Source organism: Leptosomus discolor, chromosome 9 (assembly GCF_034619465.1).
Source record: "Leptosomus discolor isolate bLepDis1 chromosome 9, bLepDis1.hap2, whole genome shotgun sequence".
Taxonomy (NCBI): domain Eukaryota; kingdom Metazoa; phylum Chordata; class Aves; order Leptosomiformes; family Leptosomidae; genus Leptosomus; species Leptosomus discolor.
The window spans coordinates 12338436-12366338 of record NC_141399.1 but is presented as its reverse complement, the minus strand read 5'-3'; the positions used below and the strand labels follow the sequence as shown (position 1 = coordinate 12366338).

Below are 27903 nucleotides of genomic sequence, written 5' to 3'. Positions count from 1 at the left end.
TAAACCTCCCCTACCAGTTTCTACCTCAATGTCTTCACATGGCACATTATGCTACATTATTAAGAACTATTTTATGTGGTTTGGTTTTTACTAATCCTCAAACTAAGATGAGTAATGCATAGGAGAGGACTGTCTTAATGAGACCAGTTCCTTTTATTCTGTCTGTTTTTATTAGTGAAAGCAGACCAAAACCTTTCATGTGGAAGGTAGGGAAGCTTACTATCATCCTATGAGCTCTTTCTATAGCTGCTGACTGGCCTGCAGGGAGTCACAGTTCAAGCATGCTTAAACCTTTATTAAATAAGTCTTTCATACTTCTATGTTTATAACAGTTTCCTGGTTCTTTCCACAAGCCACTCACCCTTCCTCAAAATCTCTTCTTGCAGACCACTTAATTCAGAAATGTTTGCTACACTTCCGCTGTTTCAAATACTTCGACATAGTCTACTAGTAAGTCGAATGGTTGCCCAAAGAGCTCTACTCAACACCTTAGAATCTATCCCCAGCACATCTAAAGAATAAGATCTTGAGAGCTGAATATGATCTGGTATCCTGAGGGAGAAAAAAATCTCACAGAACGGAATACAGATTCAGGCCTAAATTGTTAATAATAGTCAGAGCTACTATAAGCTATTGAGGTGCATGGGCAGGATACTAAAGTGGCAGTCCCTTCCTCTCTAGAACTGAGCAGTCGTCTTCCCTCTTTTTTCTCCAGAGTTCAGCCCTTGCCTTTTGTCTCAACCATCGACAGCAACCGCCAACACAGCAAGACCTTAACTCCCTGCTCTCTCCTCCACTCCAGCTTCGAGGAAAGCAAAGCTAAGCAAGACACTGCCATTATAGTGCTTCCAGATTACCCATTTGTGTTCTGAGTTGACATTGTCCTCCTCATCCATTCGTCATAGAACCACAGAATGGTTTGGGTTGGAAGGGACCTTTAAAGGCCATCTAGTCCACCCCCTACCCCGCAGTGAGCAGGGACATCTTCAGCTAGATCAGATTGCTCAAAGCCCCGTCCAACCTGATCTTGAATATTTCCAGCAATGCAGCTTCTACCATCTCTCTGGGCAGCCTGTGCCAGTGTTTCGCCACCCTCATCATAAAAAATTTCTTTCTTATATCTAGTCTGAATCTGCCCTCTTTTCATTTAAAACCATTACCCCATTCTTGCTCTGAGGTAACAGTGATAATAATAAACAGCAGCAGAGAAAGCACAGAACAGAAAAAAAAACCTCAAGTGACATAATTTGCTTTGCACATTTATTTCTCATAGGACTTGGCACACTGCCATCAGTGTTTAGCATTTCAACAGAAAAAGATATTTTGAATATTTACTACATTCTCTGACCATTCTGGAGCCGATGAGAACTCAAAACCCACCAACTTTCAGACAGTGACATAAACCCTTGAGGTTGTGATATTAATTCCCACCAGAATAGTAAGGGTAACGATATTTGTCATCAGGTAAAAGGAGTCTGAGAAGGAGGGAGAACAATCAGCCAAAGCTAGGAACCAAACAAGCAGTTTTGGCTTGACTATGAACAAAGTACAGTGGATAGTTCTGGCCCCTGCATGTTATATCAGGCCGTAGTAGCTGCAAGTATTGTTACCTGCTTTCCTACACGCTGATACTGAAATAAGAGGCTGCAAAACTTAGATTTGTTTTTCTGTGCGGGGAGTGTAGAAACACTTAGTCTAGAACTCTTTCATCGCCAACATTCAAATAAATGTAATATACATTTTTTCAAGCTCACTGGGCAGTGAACACCACAGACACACGTGATCAATAAGGAATTAAGCAAGTTAATTCAGTTGTCTCCCACTAGGTCTATTACAGCTTTTATATGTGATTATTTTTAGTATTAGTAAATAGCAGTGGGCAGGCGTGGGAGGGAGCACTGGACTGTATATCCTGCTTTGTTACAAACTTCCTAGTGAACCTTAATAAATCGTTCTGTCTCTGTGTTTTCCTCACATATGGAAAATAATTCCTGTCACTCAGAAGCTTGCAGGGTTTGATTTAGTAACATCAGTGACGTTCTTACATGTTAAACCAGGGCCACTCATTATAATTGTTCACAGAAAGCTGTTGCTGCAATTGGTGAACTCTGGCTTGCTCTGCAGGGAGATGACCAGGTTCTTAGGACCTTGGCATGCAGTCTGCCATTCCCCAGTCAAAACCCACCCAAAGCAGGGGAATAACCAGACAGGATTCCTCCTGCTCTATGCCCTGATATAGGCTCTTCCCACTGTTCAGGCCAGGACAACGTCCCCTTCCACATTACAGTTCTCACAATTACTATGATTCTTGGGAAAAGAATAATCAACCTAATCAGACACGTGTGTAACGTTAAGCAGTACCAGGTGCTTCAGCATCCCCTTCCTTTAAGCCTGTAATGCATAAGAAAAACGAAGCTTCTTCCTGCTCTCTTGGCTAACGTGTTCTCAAGCCATAACCCATTTTATTATAGGAGAAGCTCTACCTGCACCCCTATTCTCCTCCTCCTACATGAGACCCAAGCAGCAAGTGGAGGCAGACGGGGGGAAGCTGTTCTCCCCCTGCAGAAGGCAGCTTTCCTCCCCAGACTTTGCCCTCACCTACAGGACACCGAGGGGGCACAAAACCGGTGCCCCCGGCCCCCGCTGCAGTGTTTGTTCCACGACGGGACACCGTGCGATCGCCGCCATCTCGTGACCGGACGGTCCGTGAAATGAGAACGTGAGGCGGTGAAAAGGCCAACGAGCCCTGAGCCAGCCCCAGCTCCCGTCTGTCCCTTCCAGCCGCTCCCCCCGCACGTATTTGCTCTCCCCGGCCTTTGGAGGCGCCGCGGGACGAGCGGGCACTGCGGGCAGCCACGAGACCGACCACCCCAGCACCACCAAATGCCGGCGCTGGCCTCCCGCCCCCTGGGCAGCGCGGCATTTTCGCCCCCACGCATGCGCTCTCTGGTCTCCCGCCTCTTGGGTTATTTCACTGCCTCTGTGAGGGGAGGGGTGGATTAAAAAATTGCGAGTTTATCCTTCTCACATCACCTTTAGGTAAACTGCAACGCTTATACCTCTGAAGTAAAGTTTGTTTTACTATTTTACAATGAGTCATACTGCGTGTGGATGAAAGACAGAGAGGCGAGCGCTGCTTGGCATTTTGATCCTCCCCCTTCCTTCGGATAAGTCGGTCCGGCTCGTCACCTTCGCCGCTCCGGAAGGGGCGCGGTGGGGCTGAGGGTGAGGAGGGCGCGCACTGTGCGCTCCCCGCCCGAGCCGCCGGTCCCGCCATGCCGCCGCCCGGCCAGACCCAGCTCCCGGACTGGGACGGCCTGAAGCTCCGCGTGCGGACCCTCATCGCCTCCCACCGCGTCATGATTTTCAGCAAGAGCTATTGTCCCTACTGCAATAAGGTGAAGCGGCGGTGGGAGCCACCTCGGCGCGCTCCCCTACCGGCCCTCTCCTTGGGCCGGCAGCCGTCGGAACGGGGCGGGGGGCGAGGCCGGGGGGAGCTCTCGGAGGCGCTTCCCTCGTCTCGCCGTGAGCTGGGGGCAGGTCTGGCTCGGCCCCCGTGCTAGGCCAGAGGCATCTGCCCCGAGGGCGCCCGCTCGTACGCCTGGCGGCCCGCTGCGGGCGGGGGGAGTGCGTAAGGGGAAGAGGGGTTGGAGAGCAAGTGTGGCGGGGGGGCCGCTTCTTGTGAGGGCAGCCCTGGGGTTTAGAGAGTACAGGAGTGCGTGCCGCTTAAGCACTCGGTGCCACCCTTTGGAAACCCCGTTGTCGGGCTTGAAGCGAGGCAGAGGTCCTAACCGGCGTCTTCGGTAGTTCTTTCCCTTCGGCACGTGAGTGAGGGGGTAGATGAATGTGTGGGAAGTCCCGCACGGTGGGCTTGTTCCTCAGCTAAACTGCTTTTGTATCCGCTGCTTGAAGGTCAGGGTGCTGGTTGTGTTGCTTTCTTGCCGAAAGTTGGAGCATCGCATTGCTACTCAGCTTGGACGAAGTTGCATCCCTGGGGAGGGATGTTTTAATTTGCTGTTCTTTTTAAAGTTGAGGGAGAAAGTTGACTCTGTATTAAGAGTGTAAGTTCTAAGTGCTTGCCATAAAGTCTTTTAAAAAACCCTCCAAACACTATTGATTAATTATGATGTTTAGAGAAAAATACCTTTCTAGCCCTGGTTATGCATCAGTATCACAGGGTAGATGTAGCTAGTGAGCCAGAGTCATTAAAGAACAGGATCTTTGTTAGAATTTTACAGGGCCAGCACACCATAGTCATAGTGCATAGAGAATCTGGGTGTTTGTAGGCATTGTGATTCTTGAACGTTTACAAAGAGCATGTTATGAAACCTCATAATACCATATTTGATGAGGCCATGGTGGAAAAACATAGTCGGAACTGTGGGATCGAATCCTCAGTGGAACCGACAACCAGGAAGACACTCAGAAGCTGCATTCCCATGTGTAGGTTAGGTTTAATTCTAGTAGCTCTTCTGAGGGAGGAGATATTACGACCTTTTTGTAGAAAACTTAAATGAATATATCCTATCTCACTTGCAACTTAATTGAGGTTTTGGGAAAGGAAGATCCTGTGTATGAGAGGATAGGCAAAGCCAATGCCTCCTCTCCAAGAATGTTTTGGCAGAAAGATAGTATAGCATAGTAGGCAGATCAAATACTTCTAAAATTTGCTTACTTACAGTCTTACTCAGTGGAAGTTGTAGCAAATAAGGGGTTGGAGGCTCGCTCGAGTCTAGTCCAGTTGATGTAAATGTTACCTTCTGTTGAGGACTTCAGTGCTGTCCACTGAGAAATACTTAGTTGTGCCTGTCTATTGCTCTGTGTGCTTTTGGTGATAATGATTGCTCAAGTGTTGATACGGCACTCAGTCTAGTGCTTTTGAGATCATACAATGGCGTAGTAACTTTTTAAACCTTCCAACCTTTTCCTTCATCTTTTTCTAGTATGCAGTGGGGCTAGAGTAACACAAGGATTTTAAGGGAAAATTAGACCTGATTGTAGTCCAGTAATTAAATTCCAGATTAATGTTCTTTTATGTATTTGTTTAGAGCTTCTCCACTAGACAGGATTACTTGCTTCAGGGAAACGATCAGATATGAGGAGTATTATCTTTATTGTCTTGGAAAGGGGAAGAATGAATATCATGAGTAGGAGGGCCTTCTCTCATGACCCTTTCTAGGAGACAGGGTTGAAAGACCCTATATGAATCATTGTGAAGGAACAGCTGATAAACTTGGGGAGCTGATTGCTCAAGTAGGCAGATTTGCTTGGCTTATTTTCCTGTCTGGAACAGAAGAGACAGGTAATAGAATGAAGAAAACTTGTAGAAGAGGTATTTGTTGCAGAGGGAGAATTGGAAGAAGAAAGCTTCCGCGAGAAGAAAGCCACACATGAGACATTAAGTGATAAAACGTAAATATCTGCATCAGTATGACTATTAAGAACTCCTCCCACAGAAGACTTGGGAAATAGTGAAAGGAATGGGAGAACAATGGGTAATGCAGCATTCCTGCTAGCTGATCTAGTCTGTAGAATTAATGAAGTGGATATAATTTGAAAGCATAGCTACAGCTTGGGTACTTAGCCTGTAATCACATAGTTTTGAGTTCTTAAAGGCGGATGGATATGAATAGTGTGCACTGTGTCTGTCTTTTACTGTGGATGGTTGTTAGCAATTTGGTTTTGGTGGGATTAATTGAAAAAGTGATGATGTTTAGCACTAGTGCAGAGAACACTTGTGCTCTAAAAGGACCTAATTTGAGGGGTGGAAATAATTCTTTATTACAAATGGAGGTAGCCATGCTGGAAGAGAATTAAGATGATGCTTTCTTTTAGAAAAGCACTGCAAATAAATTCTCTAAATTAAGTGAGTAGTTGCTTCTATTCAGTTTAGCTAGTAGCATGACTAGGCAATTGTGCATTTCTTTTTCTGCAAATGCAATTTATTGTTCAATTGCTTTAGCAAGGCAGTAGTGGAGAGGGGGTGGTGTTAGAATGACTTCCTTGTCTAACTTAACTTGACTGTTCTTTAATTTCTTATCACCCTGAAAAGATTTAATATTAAGTAAGATAAAATGAGTAAAGAAAACATAGTTTTTAGCATGAAAAATTGCAAGTCTGAACGCTGTAGTATGTTGAAATTATTTTAAGAGCAACAACTGTGGTTGCATAGAAGGTGCCAGTTATTCTAGTTACATGTTCTGCTATTACCGATTATGTTCTGTACCCATGGGAGTTTCTGGTCAATTCAGCTGTATCTATTGTAGAATGTTAGCTGATGAGTGAAACAGCAGACCTAGGACATACCATTCATTTTTACTGAGCTTCACTGTATGAAGCTTATTTCAAAGCTGCTTAGCTACCCTAGTGACAGAAAGCATCTCCAAGAAAAGTTTTCTGAAGTGTTAGACCAATTTCTCAGTTTCAGAGAAATTATCTACTGTTTAATAATATCTGGAATTTTTTCTAGTCTCTTTTTGTGAAAACTGGAAGGGTTTACTAGGTAAACAAGGCCATTGCATTGGTCAGAAGGGAAGTAAATGTATTGGTGACCATGCAACCTAGTATCCCATCCCAGACACCTGTTGGAGAAACTACATTTTTAGGATTGGGGTATAAGGAAGGAAATTTCCCGGTATGCCGTGGAAGTTTCCAGCACTGTGTGGCTCAGGAATTTCTTGACCTGAGTTTATTAGTTCTATTGAGTTAAAAGTTTCCGGTGGATCTTTCTTTTATTTGGTCTAATAGCTCTTTTGACCTCCTTTTAATTTTGGCTTTTATGATGTCAGGTGACAGTAAGTTTGCCAGTTTGTGTATTGTATGGAGAGTTACTTCCCTTTAATTTCAGCTGGAGCTGTTTGCTCCAGTGAGTATTTCTCAGAAATCATTTCCTGTTCACCTGATCTAGATATTACTCATGATTACTGTGTGTTATCTTTCTGTTCTTCCTAATCATTTTCTCTTCCAAACTGAAATAATCTATTATCTCTTGCCTGTATTGAAGATTTCGTAACTGATTGTATACTTGTTACTTGTCTTTCTCTCCATTTCATTAGCACAACACAAGCGTGATCTGTCCATAAGTATAAAGCGAAATAGCTGCTTCTAATCAGGATGCCGTGTTTTTTTTTGTCTGCTCCATATGTTCAGTAGAGAATTAAGGTTGCCTAAATGTGTTGTGTTAATCTGTTCTTTCTTGAGTGTGATACTTTCTTGTTCTACTAATGTTCTCTGTCCTCCCCACTGCTGGCTGCTGTTGCAATATTTTAGCAGTTTTTTTTAAAAAAACACACTAATGAAAACTTGCCTGTTACTCTGCTGCTTTGCTGCAAACTAAAACAGCAGCCAAGCAGCTAATTTTGTGACTTCGGGTTATTAGCTCAACACTTAATAGTAGCAATCTCTTTAAGCTTTGTTTTTTAGGTGTTTCATGGTATTCAGCTTGGGCGTTGTAACAGCAATTGCAGAGTGGGAGGTCTGGAGCAGTTCCACTGCCATTTCCCTCTCATTCAGTCCATAGCCATAGATGGTTAGATGACTGGGGCACAGGATGTGTGAAGGAGCTCACTTTGGTTGAGCTTGAACAGGGAGAGATTTTAGTTGCTGTCTTCAGCTAGCAAGTGGGAAGACAGCCGGACTGTTCACAGAGTTGCAGACTGAAAGGACAAGGGCCAATAAATACAAATTGCAAGGAGACATAGTCCAATGAGATAAAATGGAAATTCTTTACAGTGAGTATGGCCGAACATTGGAACAGCCCAGACAGGTTAGGGTATCTCTGTCCCTGTAGATGGTCAGAACTCAAGTGGACAGTGCTTGAGCAACTTGATCAACCTTCACATTTGGCCCTGCTTTGAGCAGGGAATTGGATCAGGTGACCTCCAAAAGTACCTTACAACTTGCGTTATTCTATAATTGTAGAACTAGTGTAATCAGTTATATAAGCAGAGCTTATTTTTTTATATTACAGTTGATACATGATGTGGTAAGAACTTACCATGTAGTTGGTACAGAATACAGAAGCTTTATGTTTGTTTGCATAAAGCTGAAACTCTGTTAGAAAGCACTGGAGTACTCAGCCTTTGGCATAGCAGCAGCATGGATCACAGCAACGTTAAAAACATTTTATTCATTGTGCATTTGACATCTTTAAGCTTATTAGATGTGATTCCACTTACTCTTGGTGAAGTGCTGTTGATAAATTTGAGGTTCATCAGAAAGCCGGTTGTAAAAGATTTCTTCTGAATTGGCAGCAACTTAGTGTGCTTCATTGTTCAGACTCCATGCTGGCAAGTGGATCCATCACACAGACATTTAGTACTTCTTGCTAGAGCTGTCTTCACATCCAGATAGTTAGGATTAAAGCAGATGTTTTTTTTCACACATTGCCTTACAATATCTATTTGCACAGGTAAGTCTGCAACTTGTATTTCAAAGGAGTAAGTACTGCCCTATGTAATACCACATCCTGTACCGTGAGGTATGGCATTGTCCATCTGGAAGGACAGTTTACAATTTCAGTACTGCCAGTTTAATGAATAACACTACCATAAAAAAATCTCAGTTCTAAAAGTCTAGCGGACTCGAACCTGGTAATGGTATGCTCTATCAATCTAAAACTGATGTCAGAAAAACAGCCAGGACTTTGTCCAGGGGGTGTGCATGGGGGTGAATGACACATGACAGTAAATTTCAACTAAGTTGTCATTTAGGATGAGGTTTTAAGACTAGTCATTTTATTTATTGCTGACTTACAGATGCATGAAACATGTTTCTAGGACATGCTCTAGTGATACTGTATCTGAGTTTATTCATGGCAGTGCAGGAGAAAAGCAGCCTTTTAGTGACCAAGCGTCTTCAGAACAGTTCTGCTTAATGGAGGAAAATACCCATTTAAAAGGTTAAAAAATGTAACTTAACATTCTGATATTAACTCCCTCAATATTTCACAAGCAAGATATGACTGACTTAGTAAAACAATGGCAGACAAGTTAGAACCACTCCTGTCTGATCATGGAGACTAAGAGAAATGTTGTCAAACAGCAAACTAAAAATCAGACCCGGAAAAAAATTCAGGAGATCATCTAGTCTTGTCCCCTAGCTCAGGGTGGGAAAAGCTATAGTTCAAATGCTTTTGCCCTGTACTTTCTGAAGCCACTCACTGATGAAAGTTGTCATCTACCTAGATAATATGTTCCAGCATCTTGCTATTAGGAAAAGCTTTTCCTAAAGTCTCATCTCAATCTCTTGATGCAATTCAAGACCGTTAGTTCTTTCTCAGTCCACCACTGCTTCTCTTCTTCCTTGAGGTAGTCAGTTATTTAAACACAGCTATTCCTTTCTCTGTCTTTTCTGCGTGAAACACAACTTATTGACTGCTTACAGTAATTGTTCTCTACTTGTTCTAAAGCTTTTCTGAAGAACAGCAACCAAAAACGAATGCAGGGCTGGTAGGCATGATCTGACCTAGTGCTGAGTACACTTGGAGAGTATTACCTGTTCTGCAGCGTTCTATAATGCACTTTTTTTTTTGCATTTACTTGACAGTGTTTTGTTTTGCATGTTACCATCTACTCCCTTTTTCCCCCCGCTTTCTTTCCTTAGTACTATCAAGGAATCTGGCTGCTACTTTATCTCTCTTCTTGATGTTTTTCCATATGGCAGTTATTCTCTTGGCTTTTGGTATCTGTCAGGGATGGAGAAGTCTGCAGCTAAGTAAGTTGTATATAGGAATTTTTTCTTGAGGTAATGAAACCTGCGTTGGAAGGTCACTGTGATGTGGGATGCTTAATCTGGGTGCTGTTAAATAGCCTCTTTAAGTGAGGAACATGTAAAATGTAGTAGTGACAAAGCCATGTAGAGCTAGGCCTTCAAAGCATAATAACTGAGACTTAAGTTGTATGTATCCAACAGTCGTGTGTCAGATCTTGTGAAACCTTTGCACTAGCATTGTGTCTTTCTGTTGTAGGTGAAAGAACTCTTCCGCTCTATGCGTGTGGAGTACTATGCTTTGGAACTTGATGTAACAGGTAAGCAGAAAAAAGAAAATCTATCACGTGCTGTTTAATGTAACTAAAAAAGGGTGACTGTGCATGACTCCTTAAGCTGTCTTCAACTAATTGGAGGCTATATAAAGCAATTAAAATCTATTTAAATATATGTAGAAATAAAAGCAATTGGGCCTCAATGTAGATTTTAATACAGGGTGTGTTTTTAATATAACTTAAGGCTTTGACTCTTTCTGTTCAAATTGTCAACTGATGGAGGATGTGAGATCTGTTTTCTCTCTGAGCAGCTCTGTCTTTTAGGAAAAAGCCTGTGGTATTTTTCTCCTACCTCGGGTTCTTCTGTGGCTTTAGATGAATTGTTAATATTTGACTTGGTATGTGTGTGACCTTCACAGAGAAAGTTGCTGAGTCATTGGAAAGAAGGGTAAATTCCAGTACTTTGGCTGTGGCTATTTTGAGGGTGTTTTTTAAAGCCCATGCTGCTTTAGTTCTAGTACATGTAGTGCCTTATGCATATATGTACATAATGCATGTAGCTTTTAATGTAGCTTTAAGAACAAGTGTTTTCTACCATAATTATTGATAAACTCTTAATTACACTCTTGAGAAGTTGTTGAATGTGTTATCAGTTTTTTTTCTGTACAAAACTTTGTTTCCAATGCTTTTTTTAAGTGCTAATGCTTTTTTGAAGTGTTTGTGTCTAAGCAGTGTTGGGGGAAAATGTACTTACTTGTTGATCCATAGTATCTTTTCTTACTTGTTTTTACTTTTTATATGAACTAATTATCCCCAAGATATGCAAAGTACAATGCACAGTCTTTTTTTCTGGAATTACTCCTTATTAATAGTTTCCTTTGCAATTGCTCTGATTTTAGTCAAAATTATTAATGTAAGTTCTCATTCCCACATTTACCACTGCGCAACTGCTGAGACATCCAAATTGACCCTGTGTATAGGTGCTGATGATTCAGATAACAGGTCAGGTCATACAATGATAATCTTAAAACTGGAAGGTTTAAGACAGTGTGGTGGGTGCGTTAGGGTAAGTAGAAGAGCACATGCATTCTTCTGATCCCTATATTCTCATAATACAAAGCTGCTGGGTAAAACTGTGTGCACCTACACAGAACATACTCCAAAACCAGACAATTCTCATGAAAGAAAAGCTGCCTGTATGATCTCCTGTGATATCTGGAAAAGACTTTTTTTGCGTAGTACAAAGTATGACACTGTCAGGAAGAGACTGATAAGAATCAAAGAAATACAGGGGCTGAACTCTCTTACTTCAACTTTACTCCATTCTGTAGAATTAAAGCTTTGAGCACCAATTTATCCTCGATATTTAGGCATGCTCTTTTGAGAAGTAGTTTCTGAGGACTTGCTTATGTTCAGGAATTCTCCAAATGTGATGCTTATAATAGAATTGTTTTCTTGGCAGACCTACAGTCCACCGCAGTCCAAACCTTTAATACTTAGGGTTGTTTTAAAAGCTCCCTTCTTGAAAATTGTTCTATAATGTACCTGTTTCTTTTATTCTTAGCTGATGGACCCAGTATTCAGCAAGTGTTAGTAGAGCTAACTAATCAGAGGACAGTGCCTAATGTATTTGTGAATGGAACTCATGTAGGTGGCTGCGATTCAACTTACCAGGTAACTTTTCTCTAAAAATCAGCTGGAAATAGACAAGCCTAGTGAGTGAATTTGCGGTTTAATCATAGTTAAATTGTGTGACATGTTAGACTGGGTGATCTAGGTCAGAGAAGGCAATGTCATTCGGTCTGCTCAGAAATTTGTGCGGTAATTTGATTTTGTTGTTATTTTTTTTCTCCCAGGCTTATCATGATGGATCACTGCAGAAACTTCTTGGGGATAGCAAAGTTGCAGAACCCTATGATTATGACCTCATTATTATTGGTGGTGGCTCAGGTGGACTTGCGTGTTCCAAGGTATGATGTGAAGATTGCGTTAAAGAACAGGTTGTATATGAAACTTCCTCAAAAGTTAGTCTTGCTATTAATCACAATAGTATAGAACAGTCTATATTTTGATAATTACTACTGTTCAACTTCTTAATTAATTGAATCAGTAGTGGTCCAGTAATGTGCTTACTCAGGAAATCATGTTCTTTGTGGATCAGTTTCTAGCCAATGTCTCTTTAGATCTCGATCCTAATAATAGGTTTTAGGTTCCTGGCTGAGGGTGGAACCAAAAGTTTAAGTATCTCCTCTTCATGTGTAGTACACAGGCACTTTAACACTTCCAAACACTTCCAGTAACCTGGAAAACTTAAAGGCTGCACTTGAAGTACTTTTGACTGTTTAGGATTCAGGATCACCAGTCATCTAAAACAAAGTGCTTTCAGCTGTTCTCTCAAGGAACTGGTGACTCTTTAGTTCTCTTTCTAGCTGCTTTTTCAGAAATGGTAATGAGATTGTGTACCTCTTATACAATTAGCTGTTGTTCAGAGTGCCTCAGAACCTAAGGAGTGGATTCAGTTTTCTCTTCTACCTGAGGGATTTGAACACACACTTCCCACCTTTCAGCTAGGTATCCTAACTGTCAGTTTATGGTTTGAGCATGGTGATGTTAGTCTTTACAGCCTTGGTGAGTGCCATACAACAATACAGGTAAGTGTGCAGCTTTCACTAGATAAGTATCAGGCAGGCAGGAGAAGGTGGCAATTGAATTCTTCAATGGGCCAATTAGGCGTTTTCAGAATGCTCCAGCTCTTTGCTCACAGTGCCTTCTGGGACATCAGTTGTAAACTTGGTGATCATTACCGAGCTGTTCAGAGTAGGAGAGGTCAGGTATTCACAGAATACAAGATAGCTGGCTGAACCTTGTTTGAGCCAGGATTGCAGTAACTGCAGGAGTTTTTAAACCGATTTGAGGCACCTAAAGATTTGATCCAAGCCCTTGATCGAATCTGCCCATTGTTTGATCTTTCAAGTGCCTGATAATTGCTTGGATAGAGTATCCTAGGATTGGAGTGGACATTAGAAGGATGTCTAGTCTAAACTCTACTCCAAGCAGGGTCAACTATGAGGTCAAACAAGTTATGCAGGACCTGACACATTTGGATCTTGAAAACAGCCAGGGGTAGAGATGGCCCAGGCTTTCTGGGAAACCTGTATCACTGCTTGAGTGTCCTCTTGGTGTGAAAGTTCCTGATCTCTGGTCTGAAACTCTCTTGTTTCAGCTGATGGCCGTTGTCTTTTGTCCCTCCACTGCTTGTCAGTGTGAAGAGCCTGACACGGTCATCTTAATGACCTCCTCATAGGTATTGGAAAGTTGCCGTTGAGTCCTGTCCAAATCCACCTTTTCTCCAGGCTGAATGTGTCAAGTTCTCTCACCCTTCACATAAGGTGTGTGCTTCAGCCCCTTATGCACCTTGATGGTCCTCCATTGAACTGTCTTCAGTTTACTAACATCACTTTTTTCCTTCATGAACATGCCAAGTCATTCCTGCTGTCCTGAAAGACAAGGAGAGCTGACAGTGTAAGTGTTTCTTTGGGTGAGGTAGAAGAGGATCGTAGGCTGATAAGCCCATCTCATACCCACTTCAGATCACAGCTCTTGGCAGTGTGGGATGATATGGATTTAGCATTGAACATAAGTGTCCGTTCAAAGTTTGGAAGAAAGGGATGTCAATTTTTGGCAAGTGAAGGAAGTAGAAGAGCCATATACAATAATGAGACTAACTGTATGATAAGGAGCCTTCTATTAGTGCCAAGTATATCGTGACCGTAAATGAGCAGACAGACTTTCTTTGTCAGGCAAAAGTTAGATAATGCTGACTTGTCTCTCCATCTTCTATAGGAAGCCGCTGCCTTGGGAAAGAAAGTAATGGTGTTAGATTATGTTGTTCCAACGCCTCTCGGAACCTCATGGGGTAAGTGTCTGTTAACTTGTATTTTATGATGTGTGAGTGCCAGTGATACATACAGGGTTAGATATTATGCATTTGTAGTCTTAGAAATTGTGGCATAATTCCTGTAGTTCTGGAACACGGATAACAAAGGAGTTGTTTTCCTGGCGTGCCAGCTTTTCTGAACAGTTGTTTCTGTTTTGTGCATTGCTAACACTCAGTTCTTTGTCAAATGTTCTAGTTGTGTTCACTTTCAAATTGCGTCTGGGTAGTGAGTGTGTGCATGTTCACATGCTCATGTGTGTGGGTATGTTTGCCTTTTATTTCATCTAGTTCTGTTTCATGGATAACTGGTGTAGGCTGCCTCTAGAACAGTATGACTATATGGCTGTGCATGCCTCACCTTTCCATAAGTAAAGACAGCTGCTGTCTGACCTTATTAATGCATTGGCAGTTGAGAATGAGTAAGGGACTTCATTGGTCAAGTTTTACTGAGTTGAGGTATGAATGTGCTTTCATAGCTAAGATTTCAAACAAATACATATTTCAGATTCCACGTTAATAGGCGATGCTAAACTCTAGGAACTCTGGGCTTTTTGACTTCCTTACTGACTAAAATCTGATGCACTCTGGACTAAGTATCCTGGGTCTATGTTTATGACAACACACTGTACCCTTCTTGGTTCAATGAGTCAAGTAACCTCTTAAACTGAATACAAACTTGTAAGCTTAGTGTGTTCAAATGTAGTGGAAACTTCATGTTACTTGTCTGGCTATAGCAAACATCACCGACTAACACATGGGTGATTATACAAAGCACATGATAGGAAAAGCATAAGTATCCTGTTCACGCAGGTAATAACATGGTTCTTTCCGTCTTAGGACTTGGTGGCACGTGTGTAAATGTAGGTTGCATTCCTAAGAAGCTAATGCATCAAGCAGCACTTCTGGGTCAGGCACTCCAAGATTCAAGGAAATACGGGTGGCAGTATGACGAACAAGGTTAGTAAGAACCCAGAGGACAGACCAAGACAGTATCCAGATGAGACTCTGAGCTTAAGATCATCTTGTATTTCGGACTTACTAAACTAGAGACAGAGTTCAGTAGTTTTCTTAGGTGAATCAGAAGACGTCCTCCTTCTTGAGTCGTGGAACCCTTTAGGATTGAAAGCTAATTGTGTTTTCTTCCCTATAGCTGAATTAATTGAAAGAACTTCCAAAATGGGCTTATTTCAGACAGTAACAAGTCAGGTAAATACTAGCATAGTAGAGCAAGACTTTGATACGTCTCCTCATTACTGATGGTAATGATGCTTTCTTAGCATGAGGTACAATGAACAAGATTGAAGGTTTTCTTTAAGGGTTCATTGCACTTTGATTTCTTTAAATATGAAATTAATCTCTTGTTTCAGTTAAACACAACTGGGAGATTATGGTAGAAGCAATTCAAAACTACATTGGTTCTTTAAACTGGGGCTATCGAGTGTCCTTGAGAGAGAAGTCTGTGACATACCTCAATTCGTATGGGGAATTCATTGAACCACACAAAATTAAGGTATGTGCTGTGTTTAAAACAATTGGGAGGGAAAACTTGTATTCTGAAACTGCCTTTTAAAATCCAACAAGGAAAAGGCTTCATCTTGATATTGCCAGCTTAAGTCAGCCGAAGTTGAAAACTCATTCGTTAAGTTACTGATTGACATTATTACTGTACTTTAGTGCATGCCACAGTGTTTGCAAACCGAGTAACTGTTATGTAAGAGTAATGTGGATGACTGTAAACTTATGTCTTGCATGAATAGAGTAAGGTCAGCTCTGTTGCTAATTTCATGACAAGGTCAGCAGCATGAGTCGGGTGTGATGGGGGAAGAGAAAAGGTTCAGCTGTACAATTTTGCCACATGGAAAATCTTCATACTAAAGCATAAAAACTGTTGAAATTAAATCACATTAAGCACTTGCATAACAGCACTGCTGGAACCTTATGCTGTATCAGCATAAGAATTAAACTGTCAGTTTTGCAAGACAAAACATGTGCTGGCAATCTTGCTGTAAGTGATCGTATTGTAGCAAGCTTAACTTAGGAGTGAATATTGAAGACAGCTGTTTGGTTCAGTGGGTCTAATCATCTGTTTTTGATGTGAATTCATGAAGACTGAACTACATGTGTTTCAAACCAGGAGATGAGCACTGAAAAGGTAGTAGTATGCTCAGCTTACCTCATCTGCCAGCTGTTCTAGTGTCCAGATATGCAGGCCATCTACTTAGTGTCCTTAGTCTATAAATAAAGTCAAACAGAAAGACTTCCAGCAGGAGGTTGGACTAGATGACCTCCTGAGATCCTTTCCAAACTGAATTACCTGATGACTTGATGGGGAGGAAGTTTCCCTTCACCTGTGTTGCAAGTCACTAAAGAGCAAGAATGAAGGTCAGATTTTTCAGAGAGATAGATTGGCAAGATAAAATTTCCCAAGGCCAAGGGCCTCTAGAGGTCAAATTAGCTTGAATTCATTTAAGGCTGGGTCTTAGGCCCTCTGAGATGATGTAACTAGATACCTTTTTTTTTTAATTTCTATATTAGCCTAAGAATGAATTAATTTTATTCTGTCACTAGCATTGTATTGGCCTTTTATTGGAAGGGGGGGGGGGGCTTAATTTGTTGTGGCTTTTTATAACTTGAAAGTGAACTTGTGAAGAATTCAGTCTAAATGAGTTGAAATGGGCAGGAATCAAAGAGTAAATGATTTTAAGAGAAAAGCCTGATAGTTTGTGATTTAAACCTATTGTTCTTCAGTGACCCGCATGGCTTCTCTGAATGCATTAGTCGTTGTTTGAAACTGCTTGGTCTTGATTCTTAAACATATCCACAATATTTAAGGGGAGGATGACATAGGGGTTTTTATTTTTTCTTAAGACCTGTTCCTATGGTAAAGACTTTCTTAACTGTGTCTATATAAACAGGCAACTAATAGAAAAGGACAAGTAACGTATCACACAGCAGAGACTTTTGTCCTGGCAACAGGAGAAAGGCCTAGATATATGGGTATCCCTGGAGATAAAGAATACTGTATTACAAGGTGAGATGAAAAGGCATAATAGACTGAACTTTGTCTGCTCTAGTGTTTGCAAAGACAAACAAGCTTATGTTAAAAGAACCTTGTAACTTACACTTCTTTCCTTTTTAGCGATGACCTCTTCTCCCTGCCTTACTGTCCTGGCAAAACTCTAGTCGTGGGTGCTTCCTATGTGGCTCTAGAGTGTGCAGGGTTTCTTGCTGGTCTAGGTCTAGATGTCACAGTGATGGTGCGTTCCATACTCCTTCGAGGCTTTGACCAAGAAATGGCAGAAAAAGTAGGTGCTCACATGGAAACACATGGCGTGAAGTTCATCAGGAAGTTTATACCCATTCAGGCAAGTGCTTTGTTTAGGTTTCTTCTCTCTACACAGAATGAATTTAAACAGCGCATGTAGAATGGTTGTGCTGTCTGGGAAGGCTTTGGCTCTGTATAGGATTAAATGTTCTATGAGATTAAGCTTTTTTTTTTTTAATGCTGAAAGATAGATTAGTAGGTCAGGGTTTGAAGTGACAATGTAAGTGAGCTCTGCTGCTTCAGGTCATTCTAAGCTTACAAATATTTATACAGGTTGAACAGCTGGAGGAGGGCATGCCTGGAAGACTGAAAGTGACAGCAAAGTCTACTGAGGGACCAGAAATCTTTCAAGAAGAGTATAACACCGTAAGCATTTCTGGATTTGAAATAACTGAATGTAACAACACGTGAAAATGTATTAAAATACTGTGAAAGTTTTTTTGTGAAAAAGGTGAAGGGAAATTTGCTTGAAGAATTGTTCACACAAATTACTGTCAGAAAAAAATACATGAAAATTCAATATTCATCTTCAGTTGAGCCATGTCAGCAGAATGGGTGAAACTACATGCTTGGAATTTAGTCCATATGAACACCATTGTTGCTTTGATTTTTGTTCTGATATTAATGTTTTGCTGTTTGTTGCATCTCTGAAACAAGGTGCACATGGAGGAGCCTGAACTGTTGGTGGCTCTTTTCCAAAAATTTTTTTGAAAGTCACTTCAATCATATGCTTCACAGTATTTTCTGAAAAAGACTATAAAGGAAGTGTTACACTGATTATGCTTTGCTTTCCTTGCATAAAATTATTGCATTTAATTTTGGTTTTTTAGGTTTTGATAGCCATTGGTCGTGATGCATGTACCAGAAATATTGGTTTAGAGACAATTGGTGTCAGAATCAATGAGAAGTGAGTATTGGTCAACTCCCTTAAACCGCTGAATGCAATGATTTTTTTTTTTACCTCTAACAATAGCTAATGATACTGATGTTTTTCTTTTAATCCTCACTCTTATAACTGGCAATTACGTGAACCTTTAAAACCTTTTCTCTCCTGGATTTGAGTGCAGTTGTCCATTAACTCAATTTCTTTAAAGGTATTTCGTTAAAGAACTATTCTGAGATAATACCTACTTGTCGGCCACTGTGCTTAAGGAATAGATTTAATATATTTGCTTAATTTACTTAGGACCTATGGTTTAATATTCTGTTAAATTAAATGTTTTATTCAGCTCGTGTGGCAAGTTTAATACAGGGATTTAAAGAGGCAGCAAACTACTTGCTTCCTACAGGTTTAAACTTTTTTTTTGTTTCTCCCTGGTGTCAGTGCAAAACTGGTGGAAAGGAGGAGGCAGGATTATGTTGTTCAGGAGAAAGGAAAATTAAGATCAAGTTGCAGCAGCTAATAACTAAGCTAATTTATTTAAACGTGAGTGGTATTGCAGTTCTTCCCCTTAGGGGAAAATGTGCATTACAAGCTGTATAATAAAGATCCTAAGTCCAAAGATGTCTGAGTTACTTCATTGTCATCAGAAACACACTGTTGCTGGAGTCAAAACTGGCCTGCTGAGTACTAACTGCAGCCATGTGTCAGTTGGAGCTAACTGATGCTCTGAAGAGTTTGCAGTTGAAGTGACAAAGGAGTCAACGTATTTAATAATGTGCTCAGTAGTTAGAATAACACCTTTGTAGCAGAACTCCCGTCTGTGTTTTGCTGAGCACTGAGGAAGGTTGTGATACTGAACTCTACTCTCTTTTCTGTTTGTTTTAAAGGAATGGGAAAGTACCTGTAAATGATGAAGAACAAACCAATGTGCCTTATGTTTATGCTATTGGAGATATATTGGATGGAAAGCTTGAACTTACTCCAGTTGCCATTCAAGCAGGAAAACTGCTAGCCCGCAGGCTTTATGGTGGTAGTTCCACAAAGGTAAAGCTATAACAATACAACTTCTATGCTTTTTGCCTCAAAATTGCAATAGCACAAGTTGATTTGACCACTTGACTGTGTGCACTGCAAGTGTTCTGTCTAAAATAAAAAAAAGTGCCAATACAACTCTTCCTGTTATGTGTTGTATAGAACTTGTATAGTCTAAATGTAAATTTTGTTTTTTTATTTTTAGTGTGACTATATCAATGTACCGACGACGGTATTTACTCCTTTAGAGTATGGCAGCTGTGGGTTAGCTGAAGAAAGAGCCATAGAAGAATATGGAAAGCAAAACTTGGAGGTGAGAGCACTCAAGACTTGTTTAACTTGTAGCTTGAGAAGGTTTTCCTCAGGCCTTGCTGCTTTACACTGAAGACATAGTGTTGAAACAATACTGGAAGGTTAGCTAGATAGTCTTTGGCTGCAGAAGTACTGTCAGCTGGCCAGCAAGGTGTTGGACTCCCAGAAATCCGGGACCGCACTTGATACCATTAGAATGGTGCGTAGCTATTTGAATGCTGCTGAGAAGCATTTGGCTTCAGGAGGCCAAACTCAGGATGCAAAACTGTAGGTGTGTTTTTTGTTGTTGTGAATTAAAGACTTAACTGCTAAAGCATACCACACTCCTGGGATGGACTGTATTTTCTGCTTGTTCACTGTACTTGAATTGGGAATTAATTTCTTCCTGACCTTTTCTTGCGGCTATAGTAATATCAGGCATAACTGCCCTGTTCTATGTTCATTTCTGGCTTTCTGAAGAGTTTCATTAAAGCTGTTTGCGTGCCTTGTGTTTAACTCTTTACATCTCTCAAATACACTTGGCAGTATTTAGCTTCTACTGTTAACTGTTTTGCAGAATAAATTTAAACTTATGGTAACTAGGTATTAATTTTGTACTACTAAAGCACTTCTCTTTCTGAAATTAGGATCTTAAAATGTTGCGTCTTGTAGCTGTTGCTGTTTTGATCAAGTATTTAAATCAGGGGCATGTGGTTTGAGTCAAGTCTTCCTCTACTGACTTGGAGGATGGACTGCTTGGGTTGGGGGGACAAAAATCACTGTCTTGTGTGAGTGTGTAACTAGTATATGTTATGAAAATCTAGTGGGTTAAATGTCAAACCAGCTATTTGTAAAGACATTAAAAACTAGAATTATGTCTGACTGAATCCATCAAATTCTAATGCTCTTTTTCTTGTCACCCTCCCAGGTTTATCACAGTTTGTTCTGGCCACTTGAATGGACAGTACCAGGCAGAGATAACAATACCTGTTACGCAAAGATTATCTGCAGTAAACATGACAACGTAAGTAGCAAGCTGGAATGGATTCTGTTAACATAGGTATTTGTTTTAAAAGTCCTAATCAATTTTGGACAGAACTGATTGTTTTGTTTTTGTTGGTTTTTTGTGTAACAGCTGTTTGAGCAAGTGGTAGCTTTATACATTATGAAACTTCATCCTGAGTTCCTATTTTGAGGATAGATTTGTGAAGAAAATTGCCAGGGTTTTTCTTCCAAGTGAGTTTTGAGTAACTGTACTGTCTGATGTCTTGCTTTAGGTGTCTGGGCCTTGTTTTTTGCCTTTGCAAAGTGCAGAGTTTTGTATGTTTAGTAGAAACATGGAAAACGTGTGGTTGGGCCTAGAAAGCTGATAAGAAATGGGAATTTCTAGTGATCAGTAGGTTCTTGTTGCAAAAAAATAAGTGCCAATGCTGTCAGGTATTTTTCCCTAAAACTATCTGGGAGAACAGATGAATGAAGATTTTTTTTTTTTTTTTTTTTGTGTTTGAAATTGCTTTGGAGAGGAGTGATATGAAATAGCATGGCTTGTAAGCCAAGAGGAAGTAAGCTTACTCTTTTTCTTATTAGCCCACCTAACCCTTTTTCAAAGGCTGCAGAAAGGCTCAGGGTTCTGCTTTTATTGGAGCCTCATTGGAAAAGAACACAATGAAAGAAGGGACTTAATCTAGATTTTGGAGTGAAAAGTTTTTTTCTAAGATGCTGGAGGAGGATGTAAGGTAAATCGCTCCTATTATGAGGAATTTGTATCTTATTTAAGTACACTGTCTTTCAAATTGTGGCCAGACCTGGGCTAGGATGTCTCTGAAGGTATGGGAACGTGCTGGGAAGGTGTTTTAAAATGTTGCTTGTATCCATCTTGATAAACCTCTTAACAAAACAAATTCAAACAAACCACACCCCCTCTTCACTTGTTTTTATAGTTGCCTGCCATCACTTTAGATCTCATTAGAGACAGCTTGCTCAAAATTCAAGCCTATAGTTGGGAGATTTCTTCGTCTGGTCAAATGACTGAACTCCTGAAGGAAATTCTTAAGTTGCACAAATTAAAGCTAATAATCTTCCTTCTTGTTAACTGCTTAGGAGGAAGGGAACAGCCAGTGAAGCTCTTCAGTATCAGATCTTTAACAAGCAATACAAACAGGTGCTCTATCTGACCTAGTTGCAGTGTAGAAAAATAGTTTTAAATCTGAACGTACAAGATGTACTGTATATCTAGAAAATCATAAAAACAGGTGGCAACTAGAATCTGTTCAGTTTTAGGCAGTGTCTTTGAATTCATGCTGTGCAATGATTTTAAAACTTAGCAGAATGAAACAAGTTTTAAAATTACTATAATGGACAGAAAAGAACTGCAGAACTACTTTCTTTGGAGCAGTTAATATTTTTAAAGACTCTGCTAATACCTACTTGCATAACATAAAGGTGTGGTTTTTTAGTATAGTGGGAGTTACATACTAGAGCTTGTGTTAAACTTTACCTAGTACTAACTCCTGTTTTGCTCTCATCTGTCTTAAAGAATCGTGTGATAGGATTTCATGTTCTTGGACCTAATGCTGGTGAAGTTACCCAAGGTTTTGCTGCTGCAATAAAATGTGGTCTCACTAAAGAATTACTTGATGAAACAATTGGTATCCATCCAACTTGTGGAGAGGTAAGGGAGGGGGAGGGCACAGCTTGGTTTATAAACTGCTTTTGAACGTGGCTACTTAAATTTAAGGAAAGAATACTACGTTGGATCTTATGAGATTTATTTAGTATTTGATTAACTTCCAACAATAAGATATTGACATGGGATAGAAAATGTGTTAACTGTGCACTGTGACTTGTTTTCCGTTGTAATGAAGAGATCTAGTATTGTTACTTTACAAGAGGAGACCAGTAGCCACATGGATAATAATACAGAGCAACAGTAAACAAGCTGTTTTTTTGGTGTCTTACAGGTGTTCACTACAATGGATATTACAAAATCTTCAGGACAAGACATCACTCAAAGAGGCTGCTGAGGTTAAACCTGCTGTTTTACATGTTTTCATGTTGTGCACACTTGGTTCTGTGGAAGCCCTAATACATCCAGCTGCTTTGCAGCAAAATAAACACTTGCATCAGTACCGCTGTATGTACTGCAGCTGGGGGTGGTGCCTTTGTGAGGCTTCCTCAGCAAAGTGTTGCAAATGGAAACAGTAACACAGCAGGGAAATCTTGAACTGTAAATCCTGACTTTGCTTGGAATCAGCACCACGGTGCTTTTTTGACGTTCTAGCTCGGAACCTTATTGTGAGGTGAGCTACGACTGATGGCTGCCATGCAAGGTTGGGAGATTTCTTCGTCTGGTCAAATGACTGAACTCCTCCTGAAGGAAATTCTTAAGTTGCACAGATTAAAGCTAAGTGTCTTGTACAAATGCCTGAGATAGAGGACAAATATATAATTGAATTATTCTTGCCAACAGTTTACAGTTGACTGATTTATCTTTTTTGATGCATTTTGTTTTACTTAATTGTATGTTCAGTTGAGGCAAGTGGCGCAGATAGGATGCAATGTTGAGTAGTGCAGGTGGAGCACTCATTTCCAACCTCAACCAGTCTAAATCTTCAAAGTAATCTAAGACATCGCTGTTGTTAATTCATAGTTGTTTGATCTCGGATGACACTCTGTCTTCAAGATAAAAAAAATTTCAGTTGCAGGCATCTTGTGTGTCAGGGTTGAAGAGCATAAGTGCAAGACCATGTCAATTTGCTCTTGCTGTTTATGACTCTGTTTAGTGCTAATAGTCTCCAATCTGGTTTCAGCTCTGTAATGTGAAACATCACAGAACCTGGAACTGTAAGTCTGTACTCTTGTGTGGAGTATTGAAGTCTTGGAGGAGCAGGGTCTGAGAATAATCTGTCCTGCTAATATAGTAGATACCTGCTCATGATTGCAATAAGCGTTGTGGAGGATTTCTTTGAAGCATGTGTTGCAGCAAAGAACAATGACTTGGTGTGCTATCATACTTTGTGTAGTGTTGTGTACAGTCAGTACTCTGAAGCTTTCTTCCACCCCTGGTGTTCTGCTCTGGGGGAATTGTGCTTGGATTTGGCTCTTAGTTCTGTCCAAAGAGATGTTTTGAAAGACTATTCAGAACATTGTATGATAGTCAACAGTTTTTAACTATTTAATCTATGATGTACCATGGAATTTGAAGTTCAATAAACACCACGTACAACACTTTGCTGTCTGACCTAATGGCTTATGTTACACATACTTGAGATTTTATTGTGCTTCTATTATATTGTTTATGATATGGAATACCAAACCCTCGATAGACTTATGCATGCTGTAATCTTTCAAAGACTTGCCACACCTGGGGGCTTGCTCAAGAAATCTAGTGTGCTTCTATTTCAGTATGCAGAATTCTGTCTATTCAAACTGAGAGAACAATTTTATACTGTTTCTGTATATTTCAGAAGATCCTAAATACAGCTGTTGTAGTGTTTTAACTGCAACACCGCTGAAAGATGCTTAGTAAAATCTAGAGTGTTAGCAACATCTTGCTGGTGTTGAAACTTCCTAATTCTTGGAGACTTTGAGGTTTTGCTCTGGGTGCCTAGTAGTACTGTAAACTGTTTTCACTTGACAATGGGAATACTTGCTGAGCTTCTGGTGTTGCTTCACTGCAGATCTCTGGGGAGTTACTTGTTCTGGTCTCATAGGAATATTGGAGAGTCACCTGCTTGTTGTCATTTCTGCAGCAGTGAGCTGAAGAGTGGCACTGTCAAAATGTTGCATGCCTGAAAGTCTGCCTCTTACTAGGTCAGATGTTACAGTTTGAAGTAAAGTAGGCATAATACTAGTGTAGAAATGACCTTAATCTCTTAAATTGAAGTGGATCAACCAGAGATTCATCTGAGCTGTTTTAAAAAGTCTGGGGAGATTAGGGTGAACAGCTAGTAGCAGGTAGTATGTTACAGACTTTGCACAATCTGAACAGCCAAAAGGAAACTTAGTAAACAATAAAGCATTCAGAAGGCTTGATATTGTGAGAAACTGACTGGTAATTGCAAAGTTTACCTTGTGTAGCCATTTTATAGAGGAAGTGAAGGAGGAAACAAGTCAATGATAGCTTCCTGAATTTACCATTAGTAAGCACTAATTGAGTTTTATTTCAAATTCAGATTTGATTTGCAGGTTCAAGTTAATTGATCAATAATTACCACATGCATATCTGTAACACTGTACTAATTGCAGATGTTCCTTCTGTGAAACCTGCCTGGGCTGTCACCTCTTTCTAAGTGATACTTTGCAAGCATTGAGCACTCTATACAGTTAGTCTTTTAAGCTTTAAACTCTCCAGTTAAAATATATGGTAAGTAGCTAATAGCAAGAGCAGTATTTTGAGTGAATGTGTTGCTTGTGTTTCAGTACGCTCACATGTGAAGTAAAGGGTGCCATCACAACAAGACATAGTTAAAAGCCAAAATGTTAAGCTTGACAGTAGGTGTCAGAGAAAATGGTAGAATCTGAGAAGTAAAAACCTGTAGCAGCCAACTAAATACCCCTGAATGTGGAGTCTGACACTTGTTCCCATCATTTTTGTTTGGTCTGTGACTAAGTTAAATAAGTAGAATGGCTTCCTGCTTCAGTCTCTTCTAAAGTATCTGAAGTGTTCTATGCCTGCACTCTCTAGCTGTTACGTGGCCCTAAATGCTCAAGTTGTCAAGTCTCCCAAGTATTGGGGACATGTCTCATTCTCAAAGCCCTCTTTTGCCCAGCATCTTTCAAGCTTGTTCTGTCTTAGTAATGCATTATTTATAAAGCTGAAGATAATTTTTTTTTAAATTGCAGGCATGGGATAGTGGCCAAGTGTGGGGAGAGTTTACTGATTTGGTTCTGAAAGGCTTTGAGACAGCTTTTCCCTATTTCACTACATACAATTTCTACACTTAAGTGGAATGATGAATGTTCTGGAGAAATGAGGTGTCACAACTGGGTTGTTAGCTTGAAAAAAGAACTGAGAAATGGTCCTCAGTTTACACAAGCTGATTAAATGATCCTCTATAGGCCAGGTAACTGCAGGTAGTAAGCACTAGCACTTTCTCTGTATATACTTGTTTGCTTGAGTGACGAGTAGACACTTAAAACTGCAGGGACGGTTTTTGATTGTTAGGCTACATAAGTAGCATTTCAATTAATATGCTTATAGGATCCTTTAGGTTGGAAAAGACCTTTAAGATCAAGTCAAGTCCTAAACCTAGCACTGCCAAGTCCTCCACCAAACAAACCATGTCCGAACCATGTCACTAAGTGCCTCATCTACACCTCTTTTAAATACCTCTAGGGCTGGTGACTCTGCCATTTTCCTGGGTAGCCTGTCCAATGCTTGGTAACTCTTTCAGTGAAGAACGTTTCCTAATGTCGAATCTAAACTTGCCCTGGCACAACTTAAGACTGTTTTCTCTTGTCCTGTCACTTGATACTTGGGGGAAGAGTTGAACACCTACTTCACTATAACCTCCTTTCAGAACCGGCCACAACACTGAGCCTTGGGGAGCACCACTTGTGACCGGCCACCAACTGAGTTGAACTTCATTCACCACCACTCTTTGGGCCTGGCCATTTGGCCACTTTTTTACTCAGCAAAGAGTATGCCCATCCAAGCCATGAGCAGGAGAATGCTGTGGGAAACGGTGCCAAAGACTTCACTGAAGTCCAGGTAGACAACATCCCCAGCCTTTCCCTTGTCCACCAAGCGGATGTTTGTTCAGTTTTCAAACTTGCTTTGATGGAAACTCAGCTAGTGCAGGTCTAACTGGGTTTAGAATGCTCTAAAACATTCTTCCCTCTCACTGACGAGGAACAGATGCTTTATTGTGAAACTAATCTGCTCCAAATCGTTAGCAAGGTTGGGTAGTACTGACACTCAAGCAGTGGCAGTAAAGGGAAAATAGTGTGTTTACATTTCTGTTGTCATAAATGTTGTTCACCAAATTCTGAAGGGGTGTTCCGTGTCCTTAAAATACTCTGATAGTTATACTGTAGTATCAGGAACATTTTGTAGGCTGCAGTTGAAAATGCTCAGTTACTTCCTGAGTCTGCTCTTAGCTGCAGCAGTGTTTTGTCTAGATCACTGATAATGATGGCACTCTGTACCAGGACTGTAGCTCTTGGAACAGTGGATAAACAGCAAAGCTGTGTGGTTATTTTAACTTCTTGGTGAAATTTATCCTTTCCAGGTCTAGGAGTGGTTATGATTATAGCTATTATAAACATGGAAAACACTTAATCATCAAATTAGTAGATGGCTTTTGGCATAGCATGAGTTTTAATTATATTTTGAGCACTGTAATTTGTCTTGAGTAACATGAGCAGCTAGTTGGCCTGTGCAAGAACTGTGGGGCAACTCAGAGGCAAAAGGGGGAGCTGAATATTCTGTAATAAGCCTTGAAATGCCAGAAGAAGACATGAAAGACTTTTTCCTGTCTAACTTAGTGTTTATAGCTTCAGATTCTCACTATTCCCCTTGGAGTGACTTTTGACAAACCCTTGAAGTGTTTACTTTTCTTTAACGTATCTCAAATACTGGAAGAAAAGAAAACTGAAAAATATATTTTTTTTAGCTCTAAACTGGAGTTCCTATATGTTTAAATACTGCGCTCATCAAGCCTCCCCCAAACAGGGGCAAGAGGAAAATTCCCAGATGTGCCTTAGAGGAGGTGGGAACAGCAGAGGAAGGAAAAGTCAAGTGTTTTACCTAAAAATAAACAGTGGGTCTAATGAAGCAAACCACTCTTTTGTTTGTTTGCAGCACTATATAATCTATTCTCAAGATTGTGATTCAAGTAAATGAGGAGGCAAGTAAGAACTCCTTAAATGACCTTTTTTTTAATTGACAGTACACAGCGCGTGTGTGTTATGTGAGTGTGTGATTGAACATCTTCACCTCCATTAAGGTATATGAGCTCACAATTTGGAGCTGAGTTGCACAGTTTCCACTGCTGCTTCTAAAAATAGCAAACATCCTTTAAGATAATTTCCTTGTATGGCAGAAACAGGAGCAGCCCTGTGCTCAGAAGTGCTATAATGACAAGGTGTTTGGGAGGCAGCGCTGATTGCCTGTTGACTGGAAGGAAGGATAGAAACTACCACTTGTTTATTCTGCAGAGCCAATGTCGCTGGTCTGCTGGTTACTTGTGCTTCCTTTTGGACCAGCAAATATGACCGTCATGTTTGTGTGTGCGTTGTGGTGCTTGTTCTGCAAGGGGAGAAATGATCAAGTTAGTAAAACCAGCTGCACGTGTCTGCAGCAGATGTTTCTGGATAGGGGAGAAAAGAGTTGCTCTTACCTAGTGATTCAAGCAGAGATAGCAGAGTTTGGAGGTTTTTTGAGCTATACTATTTTCAGCTGTCTTTTCTTTTAAATAACTTCCCACTCTTCCAATGCTTACAGTCCAAG

The 27903-nt window shown here is 40.5% G+C and overlaps 1 protein-coding gene across 1 annotated transcript; it reads left to right on the top strand.

Annotated features, from left to right (window-relative positions):
* Positions 1 to 3275: 3275 nt before the first annotated feature.
* Positions 3276 to 23680, top strand: TXNRD3 (thioredoxin reductase 3). The gene is made up of 16 exons (XM_009960746.2): positions 3276 to 3398; positions 9968 to 10028; positions 11548 to 11657; positions 11840 to 11953; positions 13827 to 13899; positions 14758 to 14877; positions 15288 to 15430; positions 16836 to 16951; positions 17060 to 17285; positions 17519 to 17611; positions 18076 to 18152; positions 19016 to 19172; positions 19366 to 19473; positions 20380 to 20475; positions 21988 to 22122; positions 22412 to 23680. The coding sequence occupies exons 1-16, from the start codon at positions 3276 to 3278 to the stop codon at positions 22478 to 22480; spliced, it is 1821 nt and encodes a 606-aa protein (XP_009959048.2). The 3' UTR covers positions 22481 to 23680.
* Positions 23681 to 27903: the final 4223 nt, after the last annotated feature.